This window comes from Acanthaster planci, linkage group LG14 (genome assembly GCF_054643075.1).
Source record: "Acanthaster planci isolate LZ-2023a linkage group LG14, COTS_SCS, whole genome shotgun sequence".
Lineage (NCBI taxonomy): Eukaryota > Metazoa > Echinodermata > Asteroidea > Valvatida > Acanthasteridae > Acanthaster > Acanthaster planci.
Genome location: NC_141790.1, coordinates 13,230,665 through 13,250,042, shown reverse-complemented (window position 1 = coordinate 13,250,042; position 19,378 = coordinate 13,230,665). Strand labels below are relative to the sequence as shown.

The window sequence follows — 19,378 nt, the reverse complement described above, 5'->3', positions numbered from 1 at the left end:
ACGTCAATAGAAAGTGACCATTAAAACAAATGTATTTATGAGTTTCTAAACTTCAAATGAAAGACGTTTCGTAAGGGTACATTTTGAGGTGAAATTGGAAATGTCGAGGTAGTTGAAAAGCTTGACTTTGAAAGTTTTGAACGAGGAGTTCTTAGGGTTATGAAACAGCAGAATGAATTATATCCTGAAGGAAAACTTGTATAAAACATGAGGAAGTTACAATTGGGTACGAGGGGCCGAAATGTAGTTGCTATTGGCTGTGTTTTTAGGCATTATCACATGCATCGACTTAAATATTTAGGGGATTATGCCCATTGATTTTCATGAGATTTTCATTGATTTTCATGTGGTACAGTTTACAGGACCTTTTCTGCATCTTGTTGGTGTGGTAATCATGACTGGGTTAAGTTGGTTTGTTGCTGGAGGAATGGGCACCCTCCAACGGAAAGGTAAATGTCACCTAAAAGGCCAAATCTCAAACAAGACTCACTCGATGAATTAGATAATTGTCCACGGTAATTTATTGTTTATCTGCATACGAACTCTAACGATGCAACACAGGCCTACTTGTCTGCGAGGCTTTTTCCCGACGAAAATCAGACGTAGTGAGATGGGGGGATGCCTGGAGATCATGTTGACCTTCTTGTTAGACAAAAGCCGTTTCAAGGAAGAGGAATGATTGTGGATACGGTCGAACACTCATAATAAAAGCATGTTTGATACAACATCCTGCTTATAAGAAAATCAATTTAGATTCCAAGGCTTTGTTTTCCAGTACTGAAAATACAATGACCCTCATTCGACAAGGTCATTTGTCAAGTCCCAAGGACCTTGTCATAAAAACATTCGACTGTACTTCAATATGCCGGGGTATATAAAGAAATGTGCAAAAAAAAAGGGAAAAAAAAGAGGAAGATACTACATGATATTTTAATGCCTAGTCTTCCTATGGATTATTCCAAATTGTTACTGTTTTTAGTGTGCATATAGGCTATGGTTTCTTTTCTTATATCCTGCCTCCATTAGGAATTCCAGTTCGTGATGTAGCTTTATGGTATTTCCTCGTTCTCATCGGTCTCTACATTTCACCCGTCTTCATCCGTTCACCATGCCTGCTTAAGTATGACGAGCTACCACCCAAGCCCCTGGTGTTTGCCTATAGGGGTGCTGAGCAAGTAAGTCCTGATGACGTATCTAGTTGCGTAACTAGGGCGGCATTATTGAGGGGTTTCAAAGACGCCCATTTTTTGTGTACATTTTAAAATTTCACAGGGAGATAACGGGAGGACCAGCGTTCTGCTGAGGAGAGGGGGGCACATACCCCGGCAGTTACATCACTGGACATACTGCTTATGATTATCACAATTATGGAAAATGCCCTTAGTGGAGATAAAAACCCGTCCACGAGGTAGCTAATTGGTACCCTTAATGTTGTTATTTGATGAGATGTTCCGTGATCATCACCTGTTACCTTTACTGAACAGGAAACGAGGCTGGTTAACGAGGGTCTGCATATACTTGTGTTCATGTGTTCAATTGTTCATTTTTCCGGGCGCTGATGAGTTGGTGATGTAACGTTGGGGCCCTATGTGCCGATTTTTTACCAGGGGTGATCTTCATTACTTTGCTGCCCACTTTCTGGTTTTCTTTCCTCTTGCTGAATTCTTTTTCACGACAGAAAAACGTGGAAATCAGTTTCAAATCTTTTCTGTTTGACAGGATGTTTGAAATTGCAGTTCTTGAAAAGAAATCTGCAATACGAGGACAAGAGTAAGCCAAAGAGAACCGTATTCGAGGAATGTAGTATTCCTACACTTTCTTTACGTCTACCATTTGCTATTGTTGATTGATTATGGTATACTCTAAAAAGTATTTGAGAGAAATGAATCCAGAAAGCACCGATAAATGTGACTGACTCCGTTTTCTCGTTATTTCTCGTGTGATTATCGTCAGACGAGTTCTTTCAATAGCAAGTATTAACATACGTTTGCCAGTTCTATTCCATTTTCCTCCCGTTTTCAGTTGCTAGTGCATAAATTAACCAGATCTGTCGGTGGTGCATATTCATTTTCCATCGTGGTTCTGAGCTGACCATTTCTGTTGACGAAGGTCGCGTTGCGCCCTGTATGTCGTGTCTGCTTGGCGCTTTTTGTAAGAAATGTTTCGCTTGGCAGTGCTTCTGCAAAATTGAAACCTGATGAAACCTAATGGGTAATGAGATTTCATTTAAGGTCACCTTAAATGGTTGATTTCTTTTGTGAATCTAGCCACTGCACAATACTGTGTGGTCGCAGACTTCTATGGATTGTAGCTCATCCTTCCTAGAACTGCAGTTTCAAACTGCAACTGTTCTTTGAATCCTTGGACAGTTTGGTGTAAAAGTCAGGCGTACCATAAAACATTTTCGACGGACAAGGGTCATCTGCACAGCAAGACTCCACAGAAAATAAGAAAATCCCAAGAGGTTGAATAAAAAGCCCTTCTCTAAAGGTCACCCCGGTGTAACATCTTCCTTTTGAGTCATATACGAAGCAGGTTTTATATTTCCAATTCAATGTTACTTCATGCTCTCTTGGGTACATGAAAATCTTGTTATGATGTAGTTATGTTCTCATATTTGTCGTTTTTTCCACTTGACTTGAGAAGATATCTAGTAAAACCAAAATTAAAAAGGACCATCTGGAAGATCCTTCGTGGTAGCGGGTACCTCATTGCCTTGATCAAAGATAAATGCAAAAATAAAACAAGTTCTTTGTATTCTGTTTTCTTACCCCTTTTCATTGGTAGCTAGCACCAGAGAACACACTCATTGCATTTGAGCTTTCCCTTGATGTCTACAATGCCCAAGGTATCCACACTGATGTACGCATAAGGTATGCCAGGGCTACGTCATTACCAGTGAAACACACTTTTCCAAGTATTTAAATTTAGGAGTAGAAACTGTAGGTAGATGAGTGATTTGAATCAGGCAGTTAACTGAATGTCAACATTTTTATCGACTGCCCGTCTAGTAACGTGATTATATCGAATGCTTTCGTGCATCTTGATTCTTTTTTTTTATACATGTAGTTATGATGGCGAACCGTACATCATGCGTGATGACAAACTCACCCGTACAACCAACGTGGAGGACGTGTTCCCTGAGCGCTACGCAGATCATTCAGATAGCTTTACATTGGCAGAGCTGAAGCAGTTGAACGCAGGGTCCTGGTTTATTACGGTGAGATGTTTGCTTGCCATGGACATATCTGCTGTGGTTCGCTATAGGCATCCTACCGCATCAGTAATAAATACCTTGAAGCAAGTTTGTAGCGCTTGAATAATGTAAATAACCCCATATCAAATATTGACTCCATAACCAGGGCGTGCCTGTTCAGTAAATGCTCAAACTCAATTATTGGTACAGTGTCACAGTAAAATGAGTTTTCTCGAGATTGATTTTGAGGCGGAAGTTTTTTTAAGCGTGTGTGAACGCTTAATTCTTTTTATTTGGTGGAAACTATATACAAATTGAATTTGATTGTAAAAATTCGACGTAGAGGCCGGGAACAATGTTTAACTGCAGCGTCCTTTGTATTTACAAACAGCCTGGTTTGCATCATCACCAACCTTCCATCGTGGTCTGCTTAATTGTATCAATTTATTTCAAGTGGACTGACCTTCACTTATAATACCCTTCTTACCAACACGACGGCAGTTGCTGGAGAGCCGCTACCGACGATAATTAAAATTAAACGATTTTTCTTATACTTTATGTTTGTCTAAAAATACACCGACTCCAACCATACTGAAATGGCATTGGTTACCGCACATATACCAGACCAGATTGTTATGTTGCTTTTGACACCATCTAACTTCGCCCTTGGGCGATGCCATTTACTGTACACCTGCTTCTCTCTATATTACCACACAAATGGGTTTCAGCCGATAGTCCGACAGTGCTGAAATGATTTTGGGAACGACATCAAACCAAAGCATTTTGGATTTGTACTTGTTTTGGTTTGTGTGTTTTGTTTTCACATTACCGGTGAGAACGTTTTTCAATTTTAATGACTATAAATTTAGTGATTAGGTCTCTCTCTAAGATCGAAATGAAAAGGACACGACTAATAAATTTTTCTAACAGTCTGACCTGGCCTTGGGACTGATCTCTGCGATCTGGCATTGCTTACTCCTGCGTGTGTATATTACGTTAGCAGCCCGACTTTGTAATCAAACTGCGCTAACCCCCTACTATCTAAACATTAGAGCTTACCCGCGTTCTTCTGTAATGAATAGGCTCATACAGACAAGCTCCTCTACTGCTACATGCCTTGATTAGTTAGAGTGTTCTTAGAATTATCTTTGAGGGGAAATCCCTCTCCAAGGACACTTCCAGAGTTATTTACTGTCTAGCAAACGATAATGTGAAGTAAAAAGGAAATATTTCATAGCGTCGCTGCCCTTCTGAAGGTCGTCTGCCTTTTATGTGAAAAAAAGAAAAAAAAGTTTTAATCGATTCCTGATCCAATGTCACTGAAGACAGATATGTTTCTAAGTAGAGTATGAAATAGGAATCGTTTCCACAATGCCTTTTGAACGTAATCAGCATTTTGATGGGAAGATTGCAAGGTGAAATAGGCGGCCAGTCTATCATGCCTATGGCCAACTCAATTACTTTGTTGCTGACTAGACCAATATACGCATATTGCGCGCTTTTTGATCGAGTTTTCTGTTTCAAATTATGACCTCCATTGCACGTTGATCAGAACTTGATGTATTCGTAATTAATTCTTGGTTGCCATGGGTAATCTGAATAGCAGCAAATGTCGCTGCAAAATCACAGAGTTCAGAAGTAATTGAAGTAGATTTTCAGCTTGCATTTTCGTCTTGTACGTTTTACACAATCAGTGTCGTCGTTGTACGAATACACGTGCTTACCGAGGTTGATACAATCTTTCTTGTCTCCCATTTTTTGGCTAGGCGTTGTTTTGTTGGTTTTTAGTTTTTGATGTTATACTCATAAACGCTGTTTTGAAGTTGTTTCAGTTATAGTAATATAATTTTCCCTCGTCTCTAATTGTATTTTTCGTCATTGTGGTCAAACACTTGGGATAAATGAGCAAAAAAGTGGTCATCATTATTTCCGTCTCATACTCCATGGTACCGGTTGTAATCTGTTTCTTTTGTAGTTGTGTGCCGGGGAGATGTTTATTACATGTTTGGTCCTATATCTCTTGATCTTTTTCTTGACCTGACAGTGTAACCCATTTGGGACTACTAGCAGGCTGACGGAGCTTGAAGTTATACGTTACAGAAAGCAGAAAATTCCCACCTTGAGGGAAATGTTACTTCAGGTCAAGGGGAGAAACAAGACAGTATTGCTCGATGTCCGCACACCACCTGATGACCATCCTTACTCCGAGGATTGGTTGAACATAACGTTGCAGGTTATACTGGATTCGGGCGTCGCCGAAGAGGACGTGGTAGGCACCATAATTGAGTTAGAGATGATATCCACCATCCATGGATGACCTTTTGATTGGTTTAATTACAAACTGAAAAAAATGAGATCAGAAATAATTGATTTTGTTGGAATTTCATTATGAGGTATATGATAGACCATCAAGTTCTACAGTGTACAGACAGAAAGGTTAACTCAGAAAAGGTACAAGGACAATTCTGGACACGACTGTTTAAATTAACAAAAACTAAACCACATTACTTTCAATTTAAAAGCTATTTTGTAGTTTAATATGTGACCGGATACTGTAAATAAAAGAGAATTACCCACGACAACATTTTGATCCAAATTCAAGCGTTAAAGAGATTATCGTCAAACGTAAAGATCACATTTACTCAGTATTTTCTTTCTTTTTCATTTTTGGTGTAGAGTTTCTGGAAAGCACCTAATAATGACACCAAGTACACGTTTGCAATAAACACGTTCGATGAACGAAGACTGATGACAACGTATAACGACATACCTTTCTTCCAAATAAGGTACGATAATGGGTTTCATTAAGTGCGTTTATGTGAGAATGTTCTTTCTGTTTCAAAGTAACGGTATTTATGGATGCTGTTTCGCGAATGCATTTATTTTACTTTCAAGCTTTCAAAGTTCTGACTCTTTTCTTGGATGAAGGAGTGATGCAGCGTTGAATGTAACAACAAACGTTTGGACAGTCAACGAAGATTGGCTGTTTTCCTTATTCTGGTGCGCAGGCGCAACCTCCATATCCACGTCATCGTGTCAAAGGGTACGAATAGGCGACGGCCCTTTGTGGCAGCTGGTAAGCATGTTGAGGTTTTCCCACATAAAGCGTTTCCTTCTGTAAAGGCAATATGATTTGTTTGTCGTCAGAATCAAACCATAGCGCAATCAAACCCAGCCGTGCCAAGCTTCATCTAACCAATTCATTCTTGTAGGAATGATTCTCAGCACGTTTTCTGCCCTTACAACCTTGTTCTCATTTCATTTGTTGTCCTCATGCATACTATCCTTGTTCCCTGTTGGCTGAACCATTTCCCTCTGTTTTACAATGACAATTTGATGACTCGCCTAATTGACGTTCAACCTTTTCCATACAACCTTGAGTTCAATTTATCGCATTTTTCCAATCTGGCGGATGTTGTTCTCTTTGCAAGCAGGATTTGTTGATCAAATTCAGTCGAGTTAATTGCTCGTTATATTCGAGTGACTTCTACTGGCTCGCGAGACCTAATGAGCAGAACACATCGAAATGGATGCAAAAAATTCAACTAGCCCTTACCTCCACCCAACTAGAGCCAACTAAACACGGATGGACGGTAACAGTGATAACCCAGTAGTAAATCACGTACCCAATATGTCGGTCATGCTGGCAACTTAATCGAAACACACCGTACCGACTAAGCCGTGTACTTCCATCCTGACAGTCATAAGAAGGCTGGTGTGATCACACTTTGAGCATGCTGCTTCGTATCATTGCCACAACCAGTGATTCAGTTGGTGAAGGGAGAAATAAAAACGCTTGTCAGGTATTGCTCGTTAACACGAAACGTCTGTATTGTTTTACTATCCATTCAGATTTAATTTGTATTTTAAGAAGAAGAAAATCTCGACTTAGACGATGATCGTTCTATTCCAATCTTGTCCGACCCCAAGACCCTGTGTTAGATTGATGAGCCTTGATTTCAGTTCGAAGTAATATGTATATACCTGGGGTTCTCTCCCTGTTCAGATGCAGGGTGTCGTTCTCAGATTGGATGTACGTGAATCTTGTTTCTGTCTTTTTTTTTTGGTACCCTTTTTGGGGTTTGGTTTTTATTTTGTCTTCAGCTTAAACATAAATTTGGGGGGGGGATTTAAAGTAAACATTCATTGAAGAAGTTGAAAGCTGAAGGCTTTGAAATAGATCTGTCTATCAACACAGCCTATTTGTAACGAGAAATGAGTTTCTGAACCTATTTGTCTGAAGGACCGTCTTCACTAAGAAGATTAATGTTGCTAAGGCAAATTCAAGATATGTAAAGCGTCTGTCCTCATCTTCCTCTTCTCCCGATTTTTTTTTGAATGTGTAAATGATGGGGTAGGATTGGATATTATGTGATCTGATATCGGCAACTGATTTGGTAGGAATCACTAGTTATGAATGCGTCAAGGACAGGTGTGTTATTGAGTCAGTGCCACATTTCCTGATTCAATCTTCCTTCAACAACCAATTCCTTTATCGAAAACTGTTTGCTTTTGTTTTGTATCGTCTTGATCTCCAGAGCCCGCTTCACTATCGGATAATGTGGATTCTTTTTGATGTAGTCTCCTTTATCTGGGTGATAATTATCTTTATCATTCAAATCAGGTGAGAGTATAACATTTCAACATTTCCTTGTCAGAGGAAAGGGTGATCCATCCCTGCATGTATGCATTTTGTATTGGGTTCAAAGGTAAATGGTTAATGCAGTGCTGTGATACATGTAGTTTTCTCTTCATTGAGATTTCAAGCGTGTGAGGAGAGGGTCATTTGGAAAGTCTCAGTGCATGAGAAACAACTGCAGTTGAGCTAAGCCTGTGTCTTCAAATTGGCTGAGCTCAGATACAGTGTCCATGTACAAAATCGCGAGATAGGCGTGGATAAAAAATGTTTTTCATGACAAGTCTTAAAACCGCGCCTGTCTCAGTTGAGTGCTGTGAGAGTAGGGCTATACCAAAATGTCGAGTCGAAGATGTTGGTCAAATAATTCCCCAGCGGACGTCACTGCTGTGTAGTGTATTCCTTCGTTTCTTAAATCTTGTTTTCTTGAATTCAGCTCCAAACTCCGAAACAAACCAGCCCAACCTCACGAGATGGTCAGTCTTGTAGCCGTGACGGATCACGTTGAATGTGACACTCGAACGGAGCTCGGAGCATGTAATGCATGACATGTATGTGAATCTTAACATTACTGACACAGGTTGGTGCTTTGGATGGCCTGTTCTACATTGCCCTTACAAGTGAGAGGTAGAAATAACCATGACAACCAGCAGTTCTTTGTACTAAAACATCATATTCCACACTTACTAGTGTTTTATGACCTTGACCAATCAAATTACTCTGTTTTGAAGGGAGTCAACTAACCATCTAAGGAAATACAGGAATGGCATGAACCACGTTTATATTTGTCTCGATGATGTTGACTTACATGGATTGTGTGGTCTTGTTACTAAATCATTCCATATACTTATGAGCATGGAATGACATGAATAACAATTCCATTGAAATATAGCTTTTTATTGTTCCCATTAGTAGCAACCCCGCAGCAGGTGGCACTTTCCTTGCTGTCTTCTTTTGCCAGGCGGTGTTTAACTCTCGCTAGACGAGTCAGAACCTTCATGTCAATTTTGTAATGGGTTTTCGTGAACAATATAGAAAAAAAGCTGTCTACCGTAACGTGAGTGTAAACAAATCGCGGCATAGGCCCATGATGTTTGATACCCAACTTTTATTTAAAAAACTTATTGCCAATTGAAGAAGGTGTGTGTAATTACACCCTGACTGGCAGGAAATGACAGAAGTGACTAGACAATCAGCAGAAATTGTTAGGCAGAACAAACATCTTTCATGTTTTCTTTAGAGGCACATTTGGCTTGGTGTATGTTTACTATATAGTGCATAATGGAGTTTTATTCACTTCAAGGTGAAGCATTCATGCTCTATGATTGCCATCCGGTAGAGCATACCTCACATTTGCCCATAAGGCCATACAACTTGGCAATTAAATCTACTGCAATGTTTTGATAGAAATTTGCTAAAAACACATGAGAGCGAGCATTTTAATCAATAAAACCTTCACTAGAAGTGGTAACGTCGTTATTTTCTTCAGAAAATCTTCACCGCATACTCTCTTAGGAAACCTAAGCCTGCGTTCTTGCTTGAGTGGTTTCTTGTTTGCTTTTAGCAGATTAATTTCGCTGAATATAAAAGGATTTGGTAACTGTTAAACCGTAATGGCCATCACACTTCGGGTTAATGGATACTCGACCGTTCCTTGCTGATGACGCAAGTAATGTGCTTGTTTTTAGTCCGTGATGGTCTGTCTTACATGTCCATTGGAGAGTCATTGGCAGATTAGAAAGCAGTCGGTAGCCGACTACTATTGTAGGGATATTGTCTTACACCCCCCCCCGTTTGCACGCATGCATGCACCATTTCTGGTTTTAATAATGGATGAAGTCATGTCCATATCAAAATTGCCTTTTTGTTTTAGCAAAGCTTTTGAGGATAAAAAGCTTTTCCGATCTCCACTATGCAGATATAATTTCTTGCGCGAGATGGTAATGAATTGAACTTTGAAAGTACCGACCCGTAATTATGAGAGTATAGCCTTGGCGAGTGGTTTGCTAGATTTGAGCTTGTTTTACCCCAGGCAGCATGAAGTTAGTCCACCTTTGTTAGCTTTTGTTGGTGTTCTTTATCTTTTGAAAGGCCCGTAGATCTTATTTATCAAAGAATGATAATTTATTTAAAACATATTTTTTTGTCAAAGCCTAGCCATGATTTGAAAGGTATGTCTTCAACACGTTTAAATTGCTGTTGTGCCATTTAATTTTCCATATTTGTATGTACAATACAGAAGTTTGACTGTACTTAGGAAAACGTTTTAAACAAGCCAAGATTCTTTTACTTTGCTTTCAATCCAGCTATTCTTCCATTTCAAGTGTGTATGGGCAATGTATACCGGCACCTTAAATTCAAAGTACTCAGTCTTACCCATAACCCAGCATTTCTCCAACCTTTGTACCTTCAACCGAATGTTTCTCTCTCCCTGATTGCCTTTTCATGAAATCATTCTGTCCCTCACGCAGCCGGAGAAAGAGGCGACTTAACCAGCATGGAGAGGAACCACCCGAGCGTTACAACTATCGTCACTTCATGGCACTCGAGGAGCTGTCGAAAAATCAGAAGTCTGTGATTCTCTAGCGATGTCCCCTGAGCGCCCATGGCAGACTATGCACACTTCCGTCAACCCAACGACAGCGTAAAATAGCATGGAAGTGAAATCAGACAAGACATCAACGCTGTGTAAATAAAGCAAGAAAGAAAAGCAAGTGGATTTCTGTACAGGACGTGTACAGTTTTGTTGTTAACTCACGATTATTCGCTGTCCGTGTTAAAGTCCACAATGCCAGCCTACCTTTAAGGGCGACGGTCAAACCATAAGAGAAACGACGGCCGATGATGTCGCGTGTTATTTTCCCTCAAACATGAAAAAGCCACATTGCTGCGGTAGCCGACAAGATTCCTTGGCGATTTCAGTTGGAAAGTGATACCAGGAGAACAGTTTCCGTTAATGTTCCTTTTTAAGATGATATTTAACCGTTCATCATGGATTCCTCTGTAGATAGAATAACGTAGTAGCCGTACTATAATACCTGAAAGCGAATCGACGGGGAAGCCCGTACAATTTGCATACCAGCGTGGTAAGCATTTGTTGCAGTCAAAGAGAATGGACGAGGACTGTAGATTCTTGCAAAGAATGGGTGAGGCGAAGCCGAGCGCATTCATGCATGAATCTACAGTTCCAAACTGTGTCCCTCTCACAACTATTATCCTGAACACAGCAGAACAAAAAGTGTTGATTTGTACTAATTCTTTGAACTATGAGGTGAATTCGATGTGTCGTCCAGTGAAACAGCGTAATATGCAAAACAGGCATTTGTGCTTCTTACCCTTGGGTGCACAACTGTTGCTTCATTCATCAACTAACAAACACAGTTGTGTCACTTACTCAGTCAACATCATTGGAGTATACACACCCTATTCCTTGCCTCTTGAATCCATATGAAGTCATAGTTACACGTATAGGCCTACAGCTACTGAAATCTACTAGACGATGTAAAACCAGTTATCTCATGCTATCGATGTGACTGCATAGAGTTGTGGATTATGATACCGGCTATCGTATGCACGTTTGACAAGAAGCTTGCTTTGGAACAACTCCGTATTGGTCACTTATGATTATGATCACTCATCTTGACATTTTTGATAATGGCTAACATCGAAATGCTCAACAACTTTGATGGAATCATGTCGTTTGGAGTATTGAGCGGTAAGTTGTTTGCGTTCAGTTCGATTAATTCAGTTATTTATCTGTTTCTTCCAATCGCCCATTGACTGTCCTTTGTTAACGAGTCATTGCTTAACAGTGGAAATTTATGACAGAATTAGAAAAAAGGATTCAAATTATAGACGATTGTAAAACTCTAGAAAGTGCAATGAGCCCCAAAAAAGAAGAAAAAGTGAATATTCCAAATACGAAAGCAAAAACGTATATAAAACAAGAAATCCGAAAAATTGAATAACACGTATAGACAAAACCCAAAAAGAATTGAAAAAGAAAACTAAATAAAAATTTAATATGGAGTATTTATACCATTCAATTTAAAATGATGGTTGGGATCACCATAGAATCTTTTTTTTTTAGAAAGGAGAGCCACAACATGAAAATCCAGTGCACAAAGAATAGTTTGTGTGAAACAATCGAACAGTTCTGTGGGACAGTGTTAAAAATGTACACAGTCAATTTCACAGAGAAATCTTAAACGAACTATCTTCAGAAAAGCAGTTTTACGGAGAGTATTGTTTATAAGCTTTAGTGTATGAAATGCATCTTCCTTCATTTGAATTGTCCTGGCGAATAGCGTGGGGTAATCATGTGAAAATCATGTGAAAATATTATTTGAAAAATCAGAACCTATACACTGTTACGTTAAATTCTGGACGAAATAACTTCTCAACTTACACATCAACTTGATTGCAGGCCTTGTTCATAATACCTAACAGATTCTTTACAAAAGTGTCGATTCGAAGGAAATCAGCTACACTATAGTGTGGCGTCTCAGGACTAGTTTCATTTTTAATAATTTTATTACTGCTATAGGTATGTTGAACTAATATGTTTATTAGTATGTTCTACTAATACAGAATCAAACATGAAGCATAACTGGAAAAATGTACAGTTTATTGGTTTTTTAATGGAATGCTTTCAGTGTTATATATTAGACGTGTTGTACTACAATGCTGTAAACTACTGACACAGAGACGATGCAATAACCAGTTTCAAGTATTTGAAATTATACTTCGTTTAAATACCAGATGAGTCTGATCTCGTATCAGCGAACCGTCCGTGCAATATTGAAACTGAACGTGGTTGTGCAGGAAACATCCTGGCCGGAGTGTTGTTACCAAACGTTAAGGATTCTACAGAAATCAGAACAAAACCAAAAATACACTCAAACATAGAAGCTTATCTTTACATTTAAAAGAACATCCATATCCTTGTTTATATTGTGGATATTGTGTTTGGAAGGGAAATTTGCTAGAAGTTTTGTCATCTGTAGTATGGGTGTTTCGGAGTATTAATTTCATCCTCTTTCGACAGCAGATGAAATTTGATGACTGTCGAGGACTTGTAGCCCCAGAGACATGGATTATAAGGCTTTATTCCCCGTGGATTCATGGCATGCTTGTGACACAGCAAAGAAGCAAAGTGATACGTGGAAGAAAGCAAAATAATCCATGATTTCAGAATAAAAAGCTGAATAAGCAACCGACTGTTTTTCTTCATTTTTTTCACTGTTGTAATCAAAATAAAAGAAGGAACTATGCATAGAGGTCCAGTCGTCGCGATGACAACGAATCATACTTCCTTTGCAATCCATCAAGTTACCTCTTGGAGCTGACACGGACTCGGCCCCCCTGCTCTATACTTGCACAGACATGTTTTAACAAGCATGTTTATACAACCACCTGACCTCTACCGTGACATTTGCACCGTCAACGAGACGAACAGGTAGTCCCGTATCGCAATCATTGCTGAGAAATGAATCATATAAAGTTAATGTGCCTGTCCGTCGGAATGATTCCATCCGCTGTTTATGGGGCGCTTTTATTAAATCGAATGTGATACAGGGCTCCCTTTTTCAGTAGATTGAGTTTGTGTGTCTGAATATTCAAGTTTTCTGTCTGTTGACTGACATGAGGAATCAAGCAGTTATTGCCATGTAGAAAAGGCAGTTGGTGGTGGTATGGAAAACACATAATAAACAATGTTAAAATTTCGTGTGATTGTGCACCTATGTTAGTTTTCACGCAGATGGAGAGGCATTGTACATTACAGGGTATCTTTGCTGAGATCGAAACTGAGAAACTAAGATTTACGTCTTTCACAGGCATCATTTTCATTTACGTGAGTTGTCTCCAAGGTATCTAATAATGTTAATACACCACTGTACTTGGTTCTTCAATAACCCATAAATATCCACGGTATGACTGATGAGCTACGCCAGTATTTATTCTCACATTGTGAGCTTCGGCGGCAAATGAAAATGACGGGGGATGTTATTACATGACGGCGTTTCATCACTCATTCTATCGTCAGCGGTTCGTTTGGCTGCCAAATAGACGCAGCATTCGGGTAAAAATGTAATTCAAATGGTTCCAATTTGTGAAGCACTACGGGGGGGAAACTTGCGTCCAAACACGATTTTAATTTCCCTCAATTGATGTAGAGAAAGGTTGAAGCGTGACTCCGAAATTCCGGTCGAAGCGATAGTCTGGTGACATACATTTTGACAATGTATCCAATGAATCGTGATATCTTGTGTCCGTATCTTAATATGATAGGTTCAAGGGTTCAAGATCAACCCTAACAGTCCTCAGTCCTCCAACAGATGAGGAACTTAGGACTGTTAGGGTTAACCATTTCGAGCGAGTAATTGTGTTAACCAAGTTAAAGTGACCTATCACGTTGGGCAAATAAAGTTTGTGTTGTATAATAAATTAGTATACTTGTCATTAATTCGGCCTTTACTTAAAAAGTAGTCACCTCATGCACCCGCCTTGTCGCCGTAATACTTTCTATGGCTCTGGGGGTTCGTGGGTGAGAAACAAATTTGGTTCCGGGTCAAGTTGTTAGTTCGCATGCGCCGGCAGGAATTGCGTGCCGTGTCTGTCTGATTGTTGATGAAATCAGACAGCAACCAATGAAAACAAGAGAAATTTCCACCCGTTGACTCTAGGTTTTCCATCGATACCCATCACAGTTTTTCTGACTTATTTTATAAGACTCATTGAGTTTTATGTTCTGAATAATTGTTACCGAAATGTGCACGCTGTCTTTCTCAGAAGAGCGAGAAGGGCAAACGGGGGAATGTTTCCTTAAGATATCGCCGTTTTACCTAAAAGTCGGTTTATACCTTTTAGCCCCGTCCCTCAGCGATCGAGTTCGATCCGCCCAACTTTGATTTTTTCCACTGTACGGCAAAGACTGCTACCCCGTCAAATCTGTGACAGACATCAGTCAAATCTATGCATGTTTGTCCAACATTTGGGGGGGGAGTGTTGAAATGTCTCCAAGATATAAGTGATGATTTTCTTTTGAGACGACATAAAAAGAAAGATTTGAAATCACTCTGTAGTTGTGCAAAGAATCTCAAGATGCCGTGTGAAAAAGATCTTTTGTTTGGACTAAAACAAATTTGCCATTATAATAAATTGGATATCAAGCGAATAGCTTATTAGGTTACGGATTATTTTCTCTGGAGGGAGCGATAGTGGATTGCGTGACTGACTTTACAAAGCCACCAAAAGAATCACGTGATGTGACTTGGTTAGTTGAAGCATCCGTTATCATGCCTAAACACAGTGGAGTTCTCATATTTGCATGTTCGGCAAATAAAAATGAATATCGCCAAAAAAAAATTTCTGTCGCAAAGGATTGCGTTTTAATCGTTGGATTCTTTGGTGCATAAAGGTATATACATTACATGACGTGCACAGGGCGTATCAAAATCAAGGAATCCCAAATTCAACCATATTTTATAGGAAAACTGCAGAATTCTTAAGCATTATATGTCTCCCGAAAGGTCTGAATAGCTCCTTTCAAATGACACCTTGATCATGTGCTCAGTGTCACGGTTGAGTGAATAACAATGCATTGTTGACCAGCAGGTGAAATTTGCACTGTGATAAGTTTGCTTACACATACAAGTGCTTTTGAATGTGTATGCTTACTAGTTTTAAACTAGTTTACTTTAAAATTAAGAAATCTGCAGTTTTCCTATAAATTTTGGTTAAATTTGGGTTTCCTTGATTTTATCACGCCCTGTATATGCAGTAGCGTAGTTAGACTGGAATTTCTGGATGTATATCTGTAAGCGGATTAAGCTTCGGCCGTAATTAGTATACATGTACCAATAATAAATGTGGAACTTTCACTTTGAAATTACTGACAACAAATTCTACACATATTTATTCATTTGCGCGTAACGGTCATTGTGTGTTTCCTTATTGGAAAGCACAGACTTTGGATATTATTTGTACCTTCCCTGTGTTAAATATGTTTACTCTGTTGCTGTTTATGACGTCCAATATGGTCTCCTGGTGGTTATCGTCATATGCTCTGTTGCATTGAAGGTCATTAGGTACAATACCGTATGGTAAGTTATATAATAAGGAATTGTATTTCATCCATTGTGCTATTGTTGGTACGCTATCACAAACATCTATATAATTCAACCTTCAAATTGGATTACGCCTGGAAAAGGGTATTGGGTTTGTTACAAATGCCCATGGGAAAACTTACTTGATCTTGGATGGACTTTTCTTAAAATTGCCAACACATCATCGGTCACAATGTGCGTGTGTACCAACTGCGGCACCAAACAGCTCTCTAATAAATATACAAGTCAGTTTGTGACACAAACACATCTTCATTACGTTTGTTAGTGCATGTGCTGGTGCATTCATTATAAACTACTGCAGATAATGATGGTGCTCCTAAAGTTCAGGTTTAACAGAAATAAATGAGAGATACCCTTCATAAATGATAAGCGTTTGCCATATAAACAGTCAAGTTCTCCCGACAATCACGCTTTGAAATTAGGCAGCATTATGAATAGGCCTGTGTTGGTTCCAAATTAAAAAAAGAACGAGCCGATTCAAGCCTGGTATCGTAACAGAAGCTTTGATATACCCATCCTGCTGCCGTATAAATGACGTTGATTCTATCATTAGTTTTCAAGCTTCAGCTTTCTTTCAGTCACCATTCCGACTGTATTACTCCGTTCTGCTCATCACACTGGTAATTTTTTTTGGGGGGTCTTAGAATACAAATCAGATTTTAATGTTAGCTTATCATTAGAACTAAAAGTCAGTGATCGTTGTAAAGAGCTTTGATCTGCCCGCCATTTTATTGCATGCGTGAATGTCGTTGGCTCTAGTATTACCTTGCAAGCTTCAATTTTGAGTGATTCAGTTTACCTGTGGTTCCAAGTTTTCTTCAGTCATAGTTCAGTCTATCCGACTTCCTTTTTCTGCTCATTACACTTCTTAAAATTTCAGCCTTTCCAGGTTAGAAATGCAAGTATCACAGTACAGCTCATCGTTAGAAATAAAGATACGATTCTTATTTTGATCGTTTGTTTGTCTTTTTGTTTCGTTTGTGATGATTGAGGTTCTTCAGTGTTTTATGACACCTGACCAGTCTGTCGATATGATCATCAGTCTAGTACAGTACCCATGGTGCTTCGATCGGTAAGAGTCCCATCCATGATTGCGTTACCTCTTCTTCGACAACGCAGTATCAGCTTTAACCCAGCCTGAAACTGCCTGTGCATGAGGGCATACACGAAAGGGTTGGAGCAGGAGTTGATGAATGCTGCAACCACGGTGAAAAGATACCAAGCACCGTCAAAGTTGACCGAGCCACCCAGGTTGAACTGCAGGAAGGTGAACTGGTTGGGGGTCCAGCAGACAACGTAGACGATGAAAACGGTAAAAAGCGTGACGGTGACATTACGACGCCGGGCATAGGACGCTTTAGACGGGCCACGGATGCCGCTGACAGTCGCCACAGTCTGGTTCTGAGAAGACATCGCCTTTTCCTTTCTCTTCAGGGTCCGGACGATGGTGACATAAGCATACGACATGATGACACAAGGGAGGAAGTACTCCCACACGAACAGACTGACACCAGCAGCCGTGCCAGCGGCTGCAGTCCATGTTGGTTGGAACGCACACTCTCCATTGATAATGGTCCGTTGGAAAATTGGGAAAGTGTACTGCATGATGGGTGCGATTAGCCATACGAGGAGAATGGTCACTTTGGTGAAGCGTGCTGTGAAGATCTTGCTGTAGCGTAAGGGGTACACAACAGCCACGTAGCGCTCCACTGACATCAGGGTGAGATTGTGAGCAGATACCGCAAAACCAGAGAAGAGAAAGAAACGAGACCACCATAGGCGACAGAGGAACACCCCTAATGCACCCTGATGGGAGATAACAGAACGATAGACCCGTGTGGTACCAAAAGCAATTAGGAGAATTGCCGTGACCAAATCCGCAAAGGCTTGGTTTAAGATGTACAGATTGACTTGGCTACGCCGTTGCTTCAACACGCGGAATATCAGGCATACCAAAGTGTTACCGATGACGCCCAAAGTACCAATTGTCCAGTATATGATCACGCTTGCTAATTCACTCCCACTCAGGGTGCCGGGATCTTCCGAGTTGCCCTCGGTACTTGCCTCAGTGGGCGCCGTGTTGGCCTCGTTAGCACCGGTCATCCTTGTCAAATTATCAGTCCAGGATACAGTCGCCATCCTTCTGATTGCAGTACGATTGGTTATAAAGAAGGCATTTTGAAGGTGTAAATCGGAACGACTCCTGCTCAGCAATGAGCATTTATGATTCAATCTACGACCAGCGCTGGGTTCTTAATTGTAGGAGCATAGGGGTATGTTTGCTGTCCGCGCATATCCATGGGATGAGTCTGGTGACTGCAGTGGGCGGAGACTACTGCAAATATCATAGCCATAAAACGGACTCGATTCACTCCTGCATGCAATTTTGGTCAACCATATTCATCCTCGATAATTTTGCGTAACAGATGGACTGATCCGCCGGTGTAGTCAATATGACGTGACATCACGTGCTACAGAGCGAACGTCACAGGCCTTCATTCTAATTTAATGACCAATGAACTATCACAGAATCGCTCGTGCAGTCTTTGAAAAAAAACAATATTTCCGAAACATTTAGCCCCCCCCACCAAAACACACTCACGGTGAATACCCTAAACACAAAGAAAATCATATCAGATAATATCTGGATCGCAAGCATTACATTTTGCCCTGTGCGATGCCTTTTGCAATATTTCAGAACAAGTTATAGTGAATAATATTTTGAACAACTGCTATTTTTGTAGAACAATTTGGGATATGGATCTCTTGGGCTGAGTTCGGGCGGCTTATTCTCGTATGTTCACGAATAGCTCTATTTGTTGTTCGTGGGTCGGCCGCTCGAACGCCGGGAACAAACAACCGGTTATCGCTGGTAGTTAGTGACAACCAACATGGCGACGTCTATGTAGGCTACGTTATTCGAAAGTTAATGTTTGGAGGGGTTGAATTCTTTTCTATATAAACAGGAACATTCATTTCTGTGTTACGTAAAATAATCAATGTTAATTTTGCAAATCTTCCCATTATCTATAGCTTTGGAAGCCATCTCTCTACTTTTTGCAGATGTTCAAAAATCAAAATCTCACGAGTTTTTTCGTGTGTTCCTGTAAAACCCTGACGAGGAGGTGGTGTGTGATCCTGTTCTGAGAACAGTGTTCTTGAGTCGTGTTCCCGCCGTTCGGGCGCGAGAACAAGAAACCTGTGCCAAGAACAGGCCGCCTGAACTCGACCTTGAAGAATGCAAACGATCAATTTGAAAAGCTCCCTGTAGTATGGCGCAGGAGAAACATGGGGGCGCACTTTTGCTTTACTATTGGACTGGTCCCCGTCCCTACTATATATGGTCCCCGTCCCTATTATAAAGGGACCAGTAGCCAGCTGCGATTTAACGTGTGTCAATTTGGATGTTGAATTTTT

At 40.2% G+C, this 19,378-nt stretch overlaps 2 protein-coding genes across 7 annotated transcripts in view; one reads left to right on the top strand and one right to left on the bottom strand.

Moving 5' to 3' along the window:
- Positions 1-16,908, top strand: part of LOC110981681 (glycerophosphodiester phosphodiesterase 2-like) — a 30,609-nt gene extending 13,701 nt beyond the window's left edge. For 3 of the 6 annotated variants that reach the window (XM_022239466.2, XM_022239465.2, XM_087145447.1), the window contains 9 exons: positions 356-449; positions 1,027-1,175; positions 2,788-2,873; positions 3,070-3,220; positions 5,241-5,465; positions 5,873-5,982; positions 6,125-6,272; positions 7,735-7,820; positions 10,304-16,908. In XM_022239466.2, coding sequence (XP_022095158.2) covers positions 356-449; positions 1,027-1,175; positions 2,788-2,873; positions 3,070-3,220; positions 5,241-5,465; positions 5,873-5,982; positions 6,125-6,272; positions 7,735-7,820; positions 10,304-10,418 — 1,164 coding nt within the window. In that variant the 3' untranslated portion in view covers positions 10,419-16,908. Of the gene's footprint in view, positions 1-355; positions 450-1,026; positions 1,176-2,787; positions 2,874-3,069; positions 3,221-5,240; positions 5,466-5,872; positions 5,983-6,124; positions 6,273-7,734; positions 7,821-8,268; positions 8,413-10,303 lie in introns of all 6 variants that reach the window. The other 3 variants (XM_087145449.1, XM_087145448.1, XM_087145451.1) reach the window with 3 other exon arrangements.
- LOC110981682 (galanin receptor type 1-like) lies at positions 16,597-18,099 on the bottom strand. The gene has a single exon (XM_022239471.2). The coding sequence runs from the start codon at positions 18,062-18,064 to the stop codon at positions 17,000-17,002; it is 1,065 nt and encodes a 354-aa protein (XP_022095163.2). The 5' UTR covers positions 18,065-18,099; the 3' UTR covers positions 16,597-16,999.
- Positions 18,100-19,378: the final 1,279 nt, after the last annotated feature.